At 35.3% G+C, this 19541-nt stretch overlaps 1 protein-coding gene across 3 annotated transcripts in view; it reads left to right on the top strand.

The window, feature by feature from the left end:
* RELN (reelin) overlaps positions 1-19541 on the top strand; it is a 457647-nt gene that overhangs the window by 223381 nt on the left and 214725 nt on the right. For all 3 annotated transcript variants that reach the window (XM_012747047.2, XM_012747038.2, XM_076006499.1), the window contains exons 7-8: positions 4370-4466; positions 9375-9426. In XM_012747047.2, the coding sequence (XP_012602501.2) occupies positions 4370-4466; positions 9375-9426 (149 nt within the window). The remainder of the gene's footprint in view (positions 1-4369; positions 4467-9374; positions 9427-19541) is intronic.

Genomic DNA, 19541 nt, shown 5'->3' with positions numbered 1-19541 from the left:
GAAACTCAAAATGGCTTTTCCACGTGCTCCATCCCCACCTTATTTCAAAGCATTATTGTATCTTACTTGGGTTACATCTGTAGCCCCCAGTCTTTTCTACCTCTAATCCATTATTTTCTATAATATTACTAATTTTCCTAAAACTTGGATTTGCATCATGACCTTGGAAACAATGGGAATTTGAATCCCAGTTCTGCTATTTACTAAACGAGGATAAAAAATAGAGGGAGAGGGTTTTATATGAATTAATTGAGGTATTGTTTGTGGAGCGCCTATCAGTACCTGTTGCTTGGCAAATGGTGCGTGAAGCCTTCCATGAACTGATCCCCACTTTCTAGCCCCATCCTTTGTGGTCCTTCTACATGTACAGTGTGATTGCAGCCCTGCTCACCCACTGAACAGACAGTTCAGCTCATGTGTCCTGATTTCTGCGTTTTCTGTGCCCTATCACACACTCACCTTTTTTGCTTGTTTAACTCCTATTTCTCATTCAGGACCAGTTTTGGGGAAACTTCCTTTGAAAGCTTTTCCTTACTTCCCAGTCTGATTAGGAACCATCACAACCAGTATGTACTACTGTTATAAGGAGTAAGGAGCAATGAAAAATGCTGTGAATGTTGGGGTTAGCAAGCTCTAGGTCCAAATTGCAAACTGTAGGCTAAGTTCCAGGGGTGGGGAACCTGTGGCCTTGGAGCCACATGTGGCCTTCTGGATCCTTGAGTACGGCCTTTTGACGGAATCCAAATTTTACAGAACAAATCCTTTTGATTTGGTCAAGGGGCCGCATTCAAAGATCCAAAGGGCCACATGTGGTCTTGAGGCTGCAGGTTCCCCACCCCTGTGGGATTTGGCACATAATGGAATCCAACAAATAGCTATCATTGCCTTGGCATCCTCTATTGTAATTGTTTGTTTACTTCTTCTCTGCCTTTCCATTTGGAGTGTAAGCTCCTGGAAGAAAATGATAGTGTTTTATTGGTCTTTATACCACTAAAGCTTAGCATAGGGCCTGCAAATCCTCAGTGTAAGTTTACTAAATACAAAAATGAATTAATAAATGATGAGTGAATAAATGGCGCCACTGGCAGCTAAGAGAGGGCTGGATTTGACCACCTAGAGGGATGGGCATTCAGGGTAAATTAAAATAAATTATGTTGACAAACCCAGACTGTGAGAAATTCAAGCAAAGGACGTTTAAAAGACCTTGGCAGAGATCTGACAGATTTGTCCCTTTAGTCCTTGGTGAAGCCATTGTTTTTCCAAATAGCAGCAACCCCAGTGGATAATATCCGATAATTATAAATCTTTTAGTTTCTTCAATAGGGTACCAGTGCCTTTTAAAATTTTATTTTAAATTTCTGAATGTAGAAAGCACAATGAAGAAGAGAAAGGTCTGGAGGAGTTGTTGAGTCAAATGGGAAGAATAGCTGTATATGTTTACTCTTTTCTTGTGTTTATTATTTATTTAACATTTGTTATTCCACAAAATAGAAGTGATTCTCCAAACACATCAAACGCCTGTTGTCTATTCAGTGGTTCTCTAATTCCAGACTGTAGGCCATCACCTTTAAATCATATACAATTATCCAGGTTCTACCTGAATTCTGTTTAATCAAAACTATGGAAGAAGGGGCCTGTTATATATACAGCATATATACATTTTTTGATATGTGGTTGATTTGGAAACTGCTGATCAAAATTTATAGATAGAATGATTGCTATAGAAATTTAAAATGCAGGCCCCAAATTTCACATCAATAGCGACACTTTTAGTTTAGAGTCACTAGAGGCAATGGCAAAGAGCCATTGTGAGATATGTACATTCCTTCACTTTCTTCTTTGTCAAAGTTGATGTTTCTCTCAAGACATTTCGTAATGACTTGGAAACCAAATAATCCTCATCTATCACTAATGAAGCCCACTATAATTTTTGTGCTACTTCTCTGTACTTTAATCACAATCATACTCAGTTTAAAGAGTTATTAATAGAAAAATAGTAGTAAGTTGCTCATGTAATAATAGGTTCTCTGTGGGGGGAAAAACCCTAATATTCCAGTTCTGGAGTATATGAAAGTGATAGAAATCCATGATTAATTAATAATAATAATAGCTAACATATCAAGCTTACTACATACCAGGCACTATTCTAAGTTCTTTAAGACCTCAGACCTTAAAAATAGTTGTATTTATGAATTTGTCTTATATTTATTTATTCATTTAACAAATATTTATGGAATAAAACATGCCATAAAGGAACATGCCATAAATGGCAAACAAGAGACAGGTTTGTTGTCCTTATTAAGCTGCTACCATGTCTCTCCTCTAATGCCAAGGACATTTTATTATAATCTTGCTCCACAGTAATCAAGAGAAGGGTTAAACTCCCACTAAGATTAGTGATGCTGTGAGATACTAACATTTCAAATTCCATGTCAAAAATTCTTTTTTGTTGTTTCTATAAAAAAAAAAATTAAAGTTCCTTGGCATTGTTGATCTCCTCATGTGGAAACACAGCTCAAAAGATTAGAATAAACATCAATCATTTACTCCATGCATTAAACTTAGGAAGTATTCACATTTATTTGCCACATTTTCACTTATTGAGCTTCTGCCTCTTGGCTTTATGGGCTCCTTTCACACTTTTGTCATCTTCCTACTTGGATGGGGGTTCCTACTCCTGCTCTCTGAAATTGACAAATAGCTGAAAGAGCACAATACAATAATCTCCGAAACAAAAGGCATAGTATCCTTTCCACGATGTTTGGCACCTGGAATGTGAAAGTCTTTGAAAATGTTCTTTCTGCATGAAATACAGCCCTCATGTGGTTTGAGGTTCAGACAGGGGAAACGTAGCTCGCTCTTTCTACATGTTAGGCAAGTAATGATTGTAGGTTGAAATGTCACAATGCAGAGCATTGTAAATGTAACTGTAAATATACAAGGTCAAATCCAGACCATGCTTATCCTCTACTAGATAAAGACATGAATAAATGTATTTTTTAGATCCTGTCCTAAGGTTTTATTAACCACTTCATCTTATAGTAATAAAGATAGCAGCTTTACATTATTTGCAAGGTTAACATAGTAACTCAGTATCCAAAATTTGCTTGAATTAGACTATTCATACTAATATGTAGATTAAATGTAGTCCTTTTTTGCTATTAGCATTATTTAATTATTTGGAGATACATCTAATAGTTTTTAAAAATAATCCTATTTTTCTCACCAAACAAATTAGGCAGATTATCACTTTTTTGTCTATGACATGAACAGATAATAGCATGTGGTTAAAAGTTTGAACAAATTTGCAAATCATTATAAAAGGACTTGCCTTCTTTGGTGGAAAAGATGGATAGTTTTCTTAATTATTGCATTATGCTAATATCAACTCATACATTTCATTGAAGTTTTTACTTTATTATCATATGATTAAACTTTTTAAAGTATTTGATTATTTTTTTCTTTTTTATTTCAAAATATTATGGGGTACAAATGTTTTTGGTTATATGTATTGATTTTGTTATGCTTGAGTCAGGGTTATAAGTGTGCCCATCACCCAGATAGTGTTCATTGTACCCATTAGGTAGGTTTTTCCCCATCCCCTTCTCTCCCCTCCCCCTGCTTGATTTCCAGTTTTACTTCCCTCTGTGCACGTGTGTGCTCATCTTTTAGTTCCAATTTAATAGCAAGTACATGCAGTTTTTGCTTTTCCATTCTTTAGATACTTCACTTAGGATAATGTAGTCTTATTTCATTATTTTTAGCATGGTGGAACATATACATACAAATTTGTTTGAGGACAGTTATTTTAAACATTTACACTGACCATAGCTCAAAAGAAAAAGGGTTAAAATTTGTTAAACATCTTTTGATTTCAGAGATACAGGTTTTTAGTGCGTTACACAAGTGGATATTACTTTGCTTATTTTTAATACCTGCAGACATCCTTGTATCAGTCGTACATATATGTAATTATTGATAATAATAGTGTCTTGGATTATTAACTGCCTAGTACGAGATTGGTTCTGTATTCTGTGTTTCACATATCGTCTCTCATTTCATCCTCACAATAGCTACGTGAGATTTAGGTGGGTACCCTTGTCCTCATTTTATAGGTGAGGAAACTGAAGCTTTGGGAGGTTAAGTAACTTGCCCACCACAGTGAGTGACTGAAAGAATTAGGATTTATATTTAAGTCTTTCTGGTTTCAGGTCTTTTTCACCCTGTCATAATACAAAGTACCATTGCCTTCCTCAAAATCATGATTTGAACTGAGTAACAATAGCTATCACATCTTTTCTTACCTGAGCAACCAACTACCTTGTGCTGCTTAGTTCTCAGACTAGGACTGTGCTCTGTGTTCCCGCAGGGTTGAATGTAACAACTGTGAGACCGGAGAACAGTGTGGTGCAATTATGCATGGCAATGCTGTCACCTTCTGCGAGCCATATGGTCCACGAGAACTGGTAAATACATGCTATTTATGTACATTATTCCATTTGAGTGTTTACTGAGTTTTTTGCCTACAGAAGTTTCTCTTATACTCTTATAGTTCAGGTGAAAACTTGAAGTATTGTTTATATTATGATTCCTATCACAAATATCTCAAAATTGGGAGAGGTGATTTGATGGTCTACCTTCAAAGGTAAAAATAAATAATTCAGTAATAAAATTGGCAGCATCAGTGGGTCTCATTAAACATGGGTGCATCGCTATTATTCAATGGCTTTTTAAAAATATGGTTATTTTATATAATACCTGTAATAAATAATTTTACTTTCTAAGGTCTGTATAAAGCCATGATCTTCAAATTGTGCTTATTTTCTCCTTCCAAGTAAAAAATGTTAGGTGTTAAATTTTATCACATTACTTTTAAATTTTGGTCCTGACAATAGCAGAACTTTGATGGATTTTTTTTTTAAGTGAAGGACCACTCTGAATAAACCAGTGCTTTAAAAATTTTGGTTCATGCCAAATTACTTAGGAGCAAGTTATTTTCCTTTCATTTAGACCGATTATTAGCCTTTACTTGCCAAGTCACATGTAAAATTTTCGTTTTACATGAGCATTCTAAATTGAAAGCAATGAAACCACTAGCCACCAACATGTGGCTAATGAGCCTTTTGTTGTTACTTGGTACTTCTTTCTGGCATGAAGACTACATTCATTTTCCCTTCTTGAAAAAGGATATAAATATCCTGGCTCAATTCCTTTGCTCCTAATGCTCTTCTTACAATGTCTCTTACGCTTTCCTTTTCTGCTTTTCAACTTGGGCTTCAATGCTGCTCCTCCTTTTTTTCTCCCACATCTTCCTTTTCGGAGGGCTTTTAGAAACAGGTTGTATTTTTCACCCCTATGTCACACGTTGTATTTCAAAATCATTAACTTTAAAAGTTGACAAAAGACTGGCTTCCAAAGTAAAGGGAGAAAAAAGTCTAGGTAGGCAATTAAAAGAAGATTTAGTTATCAAAATGTGAAAGCCAATTAATTTTTGTAACATGGTTCTTACTTTATGCTGCTTGAATACCCCTTTCATGGCAATAGATACATTTAATTTATTAAAGATACAAGCTTCAGAACATTGATGAATTGAGGGGATTTTGGTTGAAATTAGAACACAAACAGAATTAATTGGATGCAAATTAAAATAATAGGTGCTCATAATTCAAGTCTCACAAAGTGTTATAATACTCTTGCAGACAAGTGTGACTCTGGTAGTAAAGTTTTTCTTGAAAAAGTAGGTTTGCTAGTACATTTTAAATAATGTACCATGACTGAATTAATTATCTATAAACCTTAAAACAAAATTAAAATTTTACCGTAGTTAATTGAGCTCGGAATCAATGCCTATTTTAGAAGGTGCCCCCATTCAGTAATATTTCTGGAAATGCTTGACAAATTCTTTTTGTTTCTACTGGTTAATAGGAAATAAAAGTGTCTATGAATATAATGCCAAAATTTATATTTCCATATCATAAAACTGAAGTATCTAGTTTATTTGATCCCATGTGTATTTAATCCTCATTGTTTCACTAAATCCTAGTTTATTTAGCATTAGAGTTGATGTATCTGGTGGGCTAAGTTTGAATTGTATTATATAATGAATGTGAGATTATCCTTTCAACTAAAAAGGAAAATATTCAAAATTATTTTCATCTGAGAAACAAAAAAGTATGCAGTTTTGTATTTCCCTCATAAGTATTTCCCTAAAATGAGTTTGTATTATAGATCCAAAGGAAATACAATGAGATAGATTGAGAATAATGGAATAATTGCCACATTTTACACTAGCAATTTCTAGTATTGAATACTTTTTATACTGTGTTAATGTCCCAGAGCAAAAGTAGATATTGTACCCAAGTTGTGTTTACAGAAGACAGATCAGTTAAATGAAAAGTGAGGCATTCAGTTGTCAGTTAACATTATGTTTACTAAAATCCAGACATTGGCATGATACTTCAAAACTGAACCAGTCAAAATTGTTGTGCATGATAACTGATGAAAGTTAGCCCCTAAACATCACTTTTGAAACAATATGCCTACTTATTTTTCATAAATCCAATTCTTACTAAAGTTGTGAGACAACCTTAGTAAGTTAAGGCTTTATCTTTTAAAATGCACAAAAGAGTATCTCCATTTTGTGAATTTAGTTAAACAGCCATTTCATTTTAGAAGTCAAAGTCAGTAAGAGGTGGCATGTGTTGTTACCTGAACATAACAAGTCTGTATTTCTGCTACTACTGTGCTATGCAGCCCTCACACGTTTTATTTAGTGTGAGTTTTATTTATACAGTGAAGTCTGTATTTCAAGTGGTGACACTGAACTTTATTCATTTTGCTACTATAAAATGAAGGGAAAGAGAAATTCATTTACCCACTCCTTTAAGGGAACATGTACTCTCAGAATTTAAAATGAATTAAGTTATGTTACTCTCCACTTTTTAAAATAATTATTTCCCCATATTTGGAAATGCATTTTAATTACAAGGATGAGTTTGGGTTAAAATAGTATGAAACCCAATACAAATTTGCAGGGAAGAGGTACAGAATGAACAGCTCCACCTACAGTGAATTCTTCAGATTTTCTTTAGTTTGGAGTATATTTGATAATTTAAGAGCACTGAGATTTGGTAGGAAAAAAGTTATCTATCGGACATTCATAGCTGCTATATTATTTATCAAAGACTCTTGAAGAGGCCCTTTTGTTTTCAGAATGTCAGATATAAAGGCTTAATAGCTTTATAGACTAAAATTACATATTTGAACTAAAGATTAATAAATAATTTATAATACCCAATTATAAATATAGGTGAATAGATTTTAAAGGCAGTCCCCCACTCTTTCTCTTTCTCTCTTCATCTTTTCTGGTCTTTTTCATAGCTGCCAATTATACTAATAAAATAAATGGGTAAAGGTAAAAAAAAAAAATAAGCATCAACCATTCTATCAGTCCTTAGTCTCCCTAGCAAAAAAAACAAGTAGAATCAGTGACTAATCAAAGTCTAGGTTTACCCTCAGCACATATAATTTGAAATTTGGCAATATTTCATGCAACTTGCTATTCGCTAGCAGAGGTCATGGCTGTTCACAGAGGTTACACAAGCATCGTTTAGTATATTACACCACCAGGATAAGTATCTAAGACTCTTTCATATATTTAATGCACTGCCAGTAGCCATAACCGTGGTGCTTTCAACTTACAAAATGCTATTGTTTTAAATAACCTATATCCAGAAGTGTTTAATAATTCACCTGGGAATCTATTCAGTTACATAAAATCAGAGGGGGAAAAATGTTCATTCAATTTATGTGTGAATTTCAAAAAATTTCTCTATTGGTATTGTGCCTCTTTGGATTCTAAGATCGAATGAGGCCAAATAAAAGCTCTAAAGAAAACAGATTTCTTTTAAAGGAAATTTTATTGGTGCATTTTGTCTGAGGATTCTGTTGGGGGTAAGGGGGTGGGGAACAGAGTAATGGGCATGGTGGACCAGTTGTCTTTTAGATCATAATCAGTAATAATGAGGGATTCAAGTTAAATATAGAAAAGAATTTTCTCCATCACTCTGACACCAGATATTTTTGCTTTTGTTAAAATAAATTAGAAGCTGACACTGATACTTTTTGGTGGACATTTTATAAAATGTCTTTCTTGTCCTCCCCTCTATTACCTTTCTTGCTTCCTCATTGAATTTGAAAGCCATGTAGTTAAAGCACATGTTCAGTCATCTTTCCAAATCATGATGTGGATCTTTTGATATTCACACACATCCCGTCTTTTGATATTGACATCTCACCTGAATTCTGGCAGAGCAAGAGGCTTGCCCCCTCATTCCCTAAGGCTATTCATGAACTGTCTAACTTGACCTTTCTGCAGCTGTGGACTCTATCACATGGGGCTGCAAAGTGTAGGGATCTGTCTAAAGATATTATTAAGACCTATGAGGAGCAAAAATAGGACAGCCCACTTCTTCTGCCACAGTGGAAACCCAGTTACACACTTCCTATTTTATAGAGTCGAGTCCAGTGAAGCATCCCATACGTTAGCAGACAGAGTTCAGGAGCCCAGCAAAATGAGAATCTTAATTCTGAACTCATTTGAGCTGCTATGAGTCAAAGCCACTGCTCCAAAGAATAAATAAATAAAATTTTAAAAATAAAATAAGGTACCCCACTGTCTTTCAGAAGGAGGAAGATTTGTTTAAGCATGCTTCTTCATGAAACTAAAGAAAAGTAGAACAGCATGGGAAGGATATTTCTATGTCCATAATTCTATTTTTTCTTTCTTTTGGGGAGGGAGATATTAAGAAATAATCCACAGATGCTACATTCATTCACTTAAAGTACACAATTCAGAGTTTTTGGTTTATTCACAAAGTTATGTAACCATTATTATAACCAATTTTAGACCATTTTCATCTCACCCCCCTCAAAGAAATCTTGTGCCCTTTAGATGTTGTAGCTCTATCTCCTTTTCAAAATAATCTTGTTCTATTCATTCTCTTTTAATTTACCTCCCAGTTTTTGTTTGGTAGCTTTTTTATGACATTCCCTTTGGGTCCTGGATCTGTTGATGTGGTGGGATGGAGGGAAGTGGTGGAGACGACATATGTTAAATGCCTTCACAAGATGACCTTATGCTAAAAGCAGTTTTCAACAGGACCCTGAGAAATTTACTATCCATGCCTAAGTCAACATCTCACCACTTTGTTCCTCACAGAGAAACAGGACATATTAATATATCTGTGTTCAGACACATTGATAAAAATGAACTAACAACTGGATAAATACAGCCTCTGTTAATGGAGCCTTTCTTTCCTCTTTTTTCTCATCCTTTCTATCTTGTCTGATTTTTGTATATATTTTTGTTCTAGATTACCATAGGCCTTAATACAACAACAGCCTCTGTCCTCCAATTCTCCATTGGTAAGTGTTTTTTAGCAATTATAGCAATTTAACTTAGAAATGTTTGTTTTAATCATAGTGTGCAGTCAGGATTATAAGGCCAAATGCTTTTAGAGTTAAGAAGAGTAAGTCTTAACTTTGCAGTGAGTAAAACATTTTTAAAGTGAACTAATAGTTTTAAAAGCTACATTCTGTTCTCACTTCTCTCCAGCAGTGAATGGTATTAAAGCTACTACAGATAATACAAAACATCTTAAAATGATTTACATATGGATTTTGAATGCATTGAGTTATTCTATTACAGCAGAATTATCTTACTAGTTATGTTTTTCTCAGATTAAGATTGAAATCTGTTTAGTTTCCTGAGCTCTGAGAGTAACTGGTAGTGAGAGACATAATTATTGGTGGCTAAAAGAAACCAATTAAGGCTTCATGTTTGACATAAATAATCTATGTTTAATTGAGGCACAGATAATGAAAAAATGACTGTATTTGGCACTGTTTCTTTTAAGTGTTTTTATATTAGATGCAAAAGTCCCTACCCAAAGCATTAAATGTAATAAGGTCCCTTTTGATTAAGTGTTTGCAGTTTTGCTGTCTATTCTATTACTTTCCATCTTAATTTTCAAAGGTATGTATTTCTAAATAACTTGTAAAAATTCACAAAGGAAATGTTTTGGGAAGAAAGATTCTATCTTCTAGATGGGGACTAGCTTTATTAATATTGGTCACACAGCAGGGAAACCTTCTGGTCTCTCCCTGCGGCATGAGAGTTGCTGGCGTCTGGCACCTGTGCCCGGGACAGCATCCACCAGCCTCCTCCACCTCTTAGGAGATCGACCATTAGCAAAGGACTGTGTCCCTCAGTAGCCTTCTATTCTACGTTGCAAATCAGCGTTCTATAGCCAGGAGCCCACTATGGTTGGTTGTGCTGAAGAGCAGTTTTCTTCAAGTAGAACTTTTGTCACTTTTTCATCAGTGTGCCTCGTTCCAGTCTGTGTGGGAGGAATTATGTGAAATCATGCAATTATATTTTGGGTCATTTTCTTCTCAAATTCACAGTATTACCTACAACAATGTACAGACAATTCCTAAGTCCACATATGGTCATAAGAAGTGTTAGTAAAAAGAAAAAGAATGTTTTTTTTAATGAGTTTTCTTTGATTTATTAGCAAGTGCATCCTAACTTTTATATAATGAGCATGTAATGCTTTTATAATCAGAAAAAAATAAAGTTCATTTTCTTGAAGTCGTGGTTCTAAAGAAACAAATATTTAAAATTGTAGTGTGACAGGTAACTTAGAGATTCTATATATTATGTTATTAATATATAAAAGTAAGCAAAAGAATGGTTTAGAATGCTCAATGGTTACCAATTTATCAGTATTCTGAGTGTTTATTCTTGCTTTTTGTTAGAGCATTGATCATTAATTTCAGATATTATCTTTAAGCAATTAAGGAACATGAGATAATCTACTTTAAAATATATATGTCACAGTACCACTTAGTATTTGTACTTCATTCAAATGAGGAGAGATCCAGCACCAATTAAATTGTCCTTCATTAAAGGGGAAAAAGTCTTTTTTGTGAACAGTAAGAGTGTACTGCTAATCTGGCAGAGATCCTCTATTTCCTTGGCCTTCAGTTGCACCAATCATAATACCAGTTGCAATAGAGCTGATGAAAAAGGACCAAGAAGAGAAGTTAATCAGAGAATGTAGGGTTTAGTACCTGAGACTCAAAACCCAGAACCAGTACCAGGCCAAGGGTCTTGGAACTAGACCCAAACATGTGACTCAGCCAGAGCCCTTGATTCCCCACAAGCCAGAGGGCTACGGCCCCCAGGCTAGTCTGTGTCATTTAAACCATGGATTTGAGTCCTGGGTTAGAAGACTGGAAGTGTAACAGAACTGGGGAGTTAAAAACATCAGAGAGAGAGAGAGAGAGACAGACAGACAGACAGACAGACAGACAGACAGACAGATGATTCATAGATATATTATAGATAGATGGCAAGGAGGGAAGGAAGGAAAGGAGAAGGTGGGAGGAAGAAAGGGAGAGATCTCAAGTTTATAACTAAAAAATACTTTTAGAAATCTTTTTGGCTGACACTTTTAGAATCAAAAGTGAAATTTTTAACATTCCATTAGGAATGAAACAACATATTTAGTAAAAGAAATTATAATTTATTGTTTAGAAATCTCATTGGGGAATTTACTTACTGCATTTTGAGAGCAAAACTTTGGAGGGTAACAGAGAAACAATATAGCAGCAAATCATTTGTTGTATGGTGCATGGTGTTGCATGGTGAATATAGTATAGTGGGCAGAACTTTCCTGAAATGATTCTGTGCCTCTCATTATCATTTGTTTATGTGGATGTTTATGAGGTATGAGGGTGAAACATCAATCTGTTTCCATGGATGGTGTGAACGCCAGACTGAGGCACACACAAATTGTAGGGATGTCATTATTGTGTGTATTCATCCCGGGCTTTACAAACCCATAATAACTGTATACCAAAATAGCAACTGCAATTTAGTAGTCATCTCATCTATACTCAGTTCAAAAATTATAGCAAGTGTGTTATAAATAAACTATAAGTTGACATTTCAACATTTATGTTTCTTTGTGTATTGTAGAATTCTCCAAATCTATGCTAATACTGTACTTAAATATGGACAGTTTTAGTGTCTCTCCTTAGGAAGTCCTTTAGGGTATAAAATGTTCATTGTGTAGCGCAGTGATTCAGGTAGTTTTCCTTCATTATTTATGGTGTCAGTGGTAAATTATGTTCATAATTAGGCATATAGTTCCACAGTTGGGGAAATTATTATGTCGATATTTTCATATTGCTCTTGTAAACATTTTCAGTTACATGACAGATGTTATCCAAGAGTCCCAAGTACCTTATACAGAAATTACTTGAATTACTAGTAGGGTCTCAAATAAACTCCCCTATAATGCCAATGTTTAGCAACAATACTCTCCCATATATATAAGCTTATATGTATAGAGATAATATATACATTATGTATATACACATAAATAATTTATGTATATATAAATGTGTTTATGTAATTATATATAATGAGTATGTGTACATATCTTTGGCTGTCTTAGCCAAATGATTGTTAAAGTCAGAGCATCCTGAAAATGCAGTTCTGCAAGCTGAAATTTATCAGGTTATCAACAGCTAAATCATCTTGAAAAGTGTTTTAAAATATTCTTAGAAGAACTTTTCATTTTTTCATTCCAATGAAAGATCTCGTATCTATTTCTGTGCTGAGGCATCGATTTGCTATAATCCTCACTTGATTCATTAGATTCAACTTATGGAATTTATGGTTGCAGCCTTATGGGTATTTACCCATTTCCTTTAGATTTCCTCTGGGAGAGGAAGAAAAATTGGAAATGATGCCCTTGTAAACCATTCTCTTACAGATACCTCCAAATTCTGTTTTCCCAGGCAGGGTTGTGGGTCCAAACAAATGCTGGTAGTGCTTTGTATCCATCATCTATTTAACAAAATTTCACTGAGTAGTTGCCGTGTGCCTGGCTTTGTCTTGAGCTAACTTTAATATGAAGACAAAAAAGTGAGAAGGCAGAATGTTTTTAAGCATTTAATGGTATAGCAGAGGGCACCAGATACATACTGAATATGAAACCTCTAGGAAATGCCAGATAGTCACAGACAAGGGTGGATCTGTATATGAATGTCCATGGTGGCAGGGCCTGACTAGGTCCTTCAGGGAGGCTTCTTAGAAAGGAAAATCCCTGAACGCCAATAAGGTGAGCCACTTGAAAGGACAGAGAAAGGTTTTCCAGGTAAGGAGATGAAGTAAACACAAGCAAGGTATTGTGGCAGAGGAGTCACAAGTGCCCTCCTGGAGCAGAGGGACAGGCCTAGGTGGCTATGAGCAATGTCAGATAACATTGGGTCTATCTGAAGAGCTAATCTATATCAGCTTGGGGCTTTAACTTATTTAATAGGGGATTAAATGAAAGATTTTAATTCATCTAACTTAAATTGAAATAATTTTGTTTATATGACTTATTTAATAGAGGTTTGCAAAAGAGTATCTCTTGAGCAATAAAGAAATATAATGAAATTAATTCTTAAGAAAAATTATCTGGGTAGTTGTGGTAAGTGTAGGCTTGTTAATTCCTTGATGTAAACCTGCACTGAGTCACTCTACAAGAATTTACAATGTAGCCCAGCTCTTTCTTTAGAATAATAGAGTTCATTAGCCAAATGAGCAATAAAGGTAGGGGTTTTCAGAAAGGCTGTGAAGAACAAATAGTTTGGCTTGGGAGGCAAATCTGTCTTGTCCATCATGGCATCCTCAGCCCCTAGCCCAGGGACTCACAGTAAATGCTCATACATATGTCTTGCCCGAGTGACAAGTAGCCATTAAGGAGACATGTATAATAGTATGTAACCAAGTGCTAACTTGGTATGATGCAGACATTTGATCACAAGAGGGGATTTAGAGGAGGTGATATGAGAACCTCAATCAATGAAAAAGACCCAGAAAGAAGCTAAGAATCACCAATAAACTACATTGTTAGTGAAGCAAGTAGCCAGCAATATATACCCATGTGTTTATCATATGTAATTACTAAGCTAACTAGAATCTATTATTTGTTCATAATTTATAGGATTAGTACCTTTTTTCTTTGGTTTTACTTATGGATATCCTAAAGATTTGGGGTTTTATGTTTTTCCTCCTTTTTTGTTTTTATCACTTTAAGACAGAGGAAAGTTATCAAATCATAAATGCTTTATATTTATATATTAAGATATGAACACATTCCTAGGCCTGTACTCTACATACCATGGAGTCTCTGTGATATATGAGAGCCACTCAATTTATAGGAGTGTATTTTGAAAAATAAAAACTAGAAAATTACAAAAGATAAAGGTACTTGTAGATGAATTGAAATATTACTTTGTAAAAGAAAAGAGATCTGCTATTATTTTATCTCCAGTTGATATAAGGATAAAAGTCACTCATAAGATGTATTATATTTTATTCAGTATAAGAGAAGCAGTTTTTCCCTTGAGCCTAATTGATAAACATCTTAATTACACAGAATTTGATTTAATAGAGAAACTCTCTCTCTCAGCTCTTTTAGAATAGGTAATTCAGGAGGAGGAGAAATTGAGCTCTTCATACCTTGGTGTGAATTATTGCTCATTTCTTCCATGAACTTCCTGAAATATATTTCAAATTAGATTCTCATTTTTTTTTCAAGAATACTTATATTTGATAAGTGCTTAAGACTTTGGAGAATTTATAATTGGAGAATTTATAATATAATTTTATAATTTATAAAATGGTGAAAACTTCTTCTAAATCATGGAAATCTGTATGTATGAGACTAACAAAATCTATAGTGACCTGAGCTCAAAACAAAAATGAATCAAAAACAGACATTTAGAAAATGTTAGTAGCAAAATTAACTTAAATACATATACTTTATAAGGTTAAATACATGTTTTATTTGAATGTAAGATTCTTGGTATATATACCAAGATATAAAATATATTAAACTAAGGTTCGTTTAAGATTTTGTTTTCAGATCTTCAAAGATCTATATTAACACACAAAAAAATGAAATATATATGGAGCACTTGTATATTATCTAAATTTAACTTTAAAAAGTATAAACTAATGATGATTCAGGGTATCCTGCTTTATTGTCCCCCATTGACTTATTCCTTTTCAGGGAATGTATATTTAAAGAAGATAGTTTCAATGAACAATGAACATTATATATATTTCAAATCCACCTTACTCCAAACTCTTATGTCCTATTTTAAGTAATGAAAGAGAACATTCTAAAATGCTGTAAAATTCTAAGCATAAGCTTCTGGCAAAGATTATTGAGATTAACTGTAAGTGTTTTTGAATTATTGAAACTGACAACTAAATAAACTATTACTTTATGTAAATTAAAATACACAGTTTGAAAATAGATACTACACCCTTACTTTTTTGCAATATTCAATTTGTCACTCACCTGATGAGGCCTAAAAAATAAATGTCAATAATTCATTCATAAAAATGTTCTGTTAATATTTATTGGGGCTGCTCTAGAAGGGATACAGCAATAAACTACAGGATAAGAAGAAATTGATCATTGTTATAGACCAAATAGTCTCTTTCAAACACCCTTCCTCTGTGAAAACTCATCCCATTGCCCCAGCCTGATATCTCTGAACCCCCACTTCCTCTGGATTTGTTTTATGATACCAACTTCACTCTGCTGTGATTTATACACTGGCCATTTCACTTTCACCTTTTATAGCTTAGACATTCTTTGAGGGCTAAAGAATGTACAGGGATCCCCTTCTGTACTTAGGACAGAATTTTGCTCACAACTAGAACTAAAAAAAAAAAAAATTAACTAAATTGATTCCTAGGCTAGATTAGGATTTAGTGCTGTTCCATGTTGGTGTTCAATACTATATACTATTCTTGAGGTCTGAGGCAAGGGAGTATGCTGAATGAAATCCATAGACAATATTAAAATTTAATCTGAGCCTGCAGTTTCTACTTTCTTATCAATTAATCAAGGACTCTTCTGTCAGGGAGAAGATCTTTAGGACGTGTATTACATATATCACGCTGTGCCTACATCCACTGTGGGGAAAGCAGAGACTAAGACACTGCCCCAGCCTTTAAGAATTTTATTATCAAATAGGAGGGAGGGTGGGAGAAGTCTATGTGTAGGAAGAAAATGAATAAGACAGTACATTTGGGTTGCTAATTCTGGGGTGCAGACCACAGAGGAGAGTGAGAGTGCAACTTGTTGGAGAATCCAGGAAAGGGGGAGGTCCAGAGGCAGGACTTTATCATTTGGAAGGGAGACTTAGAGTAAGGCTGGTACCACCTCAGAGGGTCCAGAGGGTCAGTGTCACAGTGAAGTTTAGGGGATGGTCCCCTGCAGGGAGAACAAGGCAGGGGCCTTACTAAGGACTGGAGACCAAGGTCAGAGCCAGACAGCAACAAGGATAGTGATGCTGAATCTCCAGATTGCTGTGGGGGGAGGAGGGGAGGTACTTAACACTTGCTGCCCAAGGTGGGGATTAGTCCTCCTAGAAAATGGGCCAGGCGCGAGCACTCAGGCGTGGGTTATGTGGGCCCTGGGGAAAGGAGGCCTGCCTGGCAGGGAACCTGGCAAAGCCTGACACATCTTGCATTTCTCTTCCTTGTGTTTCCCCCAACATAGGCTCGGCTGAAAGTTCTCTAATGTGGGTTTGGGAGAAAACTTGCAAAGGCTGGGCACCTGGACGTGGTTGGAAGTTGGCATGGCAGTCCTAAATTGGGAGAGAATCAATCCCTCTCTCCCTTATGAAAGGAGTGGCAGTGACAATGAAGAAATACGAATATTTTGGAAGTGAGGGAATGGGGATGGAACTAGAAGGGAGAAGGCACAGACGGGGAGGAGGACAGCTGTTCATTTTATATCCTGTGGTCACTCTCCATCTGCCATGAACTGGAATAAGTCCCCTAATGAGGTTTGGGAATTTCAGCCAGGGAAGTGACTAAGGAACAAAATATTAAGTACAATAAATCATGTAATGTCACATTTATCCAGAAAGGTTAGCAAGTCCAATAGCCTATTCACAAATAAAGTCAGTCAAAACAGAAATAATTACTAGCAGCCTCATTTTTGAAATAAACAAATACAAACATAGGTGGAGAACAGTTGCTTTTAAAATTTGGTTCTTCTATATTTTATCGAAAAAGTCTATCTGGTTTAAAGGAAGTATGTTTTTAGTGCAAGTATAGAATATTCTTGAGAATTTTTATTGATTTTTCTAATGTATTTGATCTCTTTTAATCATTAATATCAGTTTTTAGTAGATGCTTAAGATGGAAATTTTTGGTTCCATATAGTTTTCCTTCTTACAACACTGTCCTTGAAATATGTTTCATCAGTTAAAAATATACTAAATTTCCCCAGGGATACTTTTTGTTGGGCAAAACAGAAGTATAGATATAAACTCTAGATTTCCATATTCAAACAATTGTTTAATTGACAAATCAGGCTGACCAAAGATTTTGGACCTATTCATCTCTTTACATTGATAGTTTCTATTGATCTATCTCAACTTCGGTCATCGTATTTTACCGAAAGTGAATTCATTTGCTCTTGACAGATCCAAGAGTAATTCGAGGATTTTTCTCGTGTGCAGAATGGAACTGTTCTTAATTAAAGTAATATCTGTGGGCTCCATTCTGTCACAATTCCCATCCCTGTCATTCGGGACTGAGAAGCCCCAGGACACTTCCCGCCTGGGCTGCCACAAAGCATTATCTGATACAGTAACCATTTTTTCCTGTCCTGCTTTTTACTCATGAATCAAACTGCTGCCCCTGTGGCTAAGGCTCCTGGACTTCAACAAGGCATGAGCCACTGTCTCTCCGTGCAGAAACAGGACAGGCAAATCAAGCCAGTGTTTCATGGGAGCCAGAAGCTGCCCTGCGTGATAGGATGTGTACACCCTGGCAGACATGAGGATGACAGCTAGGAGTATCCTACCAGGGCTGAGGGAGACCGTTGGCTCAACAGCATTCTCTATGTAGCTATTCCTCATGCATTTATTTTACTCGTGATCTGAAAATTGCTAAAGTAGCACACAGAAGACCAAATACTTCTCTTCCAAGGTAGATTTTCTTCCCCTTGCCTTGAATCTCCATGTCAAAGTAGTTGGTGGATAATGGATGTTTAGTAAGGGAATAAGAGTAATAAAAACAATTTGCTTTGAACAATATCAGGCAAGAAGCTTGCTCACTACCAAAGAACAAGGTTAATTAGATTTTTAAAAAATTTTATAAATTAATGGGACAAATTGATATAGATATGTCACTTTATAAAGCAAAATGCCCAGATACATAAAATCTATAAAGTGTAGGTTTTCATCCTAGAGGAAGAATAAAACTGCATGAAAACTAAGAAACATATTAAACCAGCTATCCTGGACATGACAGCATTATACACTTAAAACTAGTAGTCATACTTTAGGTAGTGTTCATGAGTTAGTAATTTTAGACTTGCCATGTTATCAAGATGTTGCTGTACATGCAGCAAATTATTTTGAAGCCATGGGCCAAGAGAGCTAATGCTTTTAGGATTTTCCTGACAGTAAAAAAGGAAATAAAAAGCTAAGTGTGATATAATCATTGTTTTACTTCATTGTTATTGGAAGAATAAACATGAACAGCTGCCTCCAATGAAATATTTGAACAGAAGTTTGTAGAACTATCAAACTTGATAATCTGGATAAGAAACAGTCTTGTTTGGGGCAAAATTATTTTGAAGAAGAATTGCAAAGTAGCAAATAAGTTTTTACTATGTTTCTTGATGCTTTTGTGTAGAGTAAGAATATTTTTTTCCCAGTGAATAGTGTTGGCTTCAAAAATCACTTTTAGCTTTAAAAAAAGGAAAGGTAATTGCCAGAACTGTTTATTATATCAGTACCTCCATGTTGGTCATCACATTTCAGTGTAGAATGAGGCAAGTGTCTTTTTTTATTTCAGCATATTATGGGGGTACAAATGTTAAGGTTACGTATATTGCCCATGCTCCCCTCCCCCCTCGAGTCAGAGCTTCAAGCGTGACCATCCCCCAAACGTTGCACATCTCTCTCATTATGTTTGTATATTCCCATCCCCTTCTACCCCCTCCCACCTGCCTGACACTCAATAAATGTTACTCCTATATGTCCACTGAGGTGTTGATCCGTTAATGCCAATTTGCTGGTGAGTACATGTGGTGCTTGTTTTTCCATTCTTGAGATACTTCACTTAGTAGAAGGGGTTCCAGCTCTATCCAGAAAAATACAAAAGTCACTTTACGAAAAAGACACCTGCACTCGAATGTTTATAGCAGCACAATTCATAATTGCAAAGTTGTGGAAACAACCCAAATGCCCATCAATACGTGAGTAGATTAATAAAATGTGGTATATGTATGCCACGGAATACTATTCAGCTTTAAGAAACAATGGTGAGGCAAGTGTCTTTCTCAAAGGCCCTAGCGTGGAGTAACATGTAATATCCCTTGGGAGTGACAGTGTCTAGCCTTTTAAAAGCTCGCTAAGAGTTCCCCATTCATCTCTTT

This window comes from Microcebus murinus, chromosome 9, assembly GCF_040939455.1.
Source record: "Microcebus murinus isolate Inina chromosome 9, M.murinus_Inina_mat1.0, whole genome shotgun sequence".
NCBI lineage: Eukaryota > Metazoa > Chordata > Mammalia > Primates > Cheirogaleidae > Microcebus > Microcebus murinus.
Note: the sequence above shows the minus strand (reverse complement) of the source record. Positions and strands in the feature narration are given on the sequence as shown.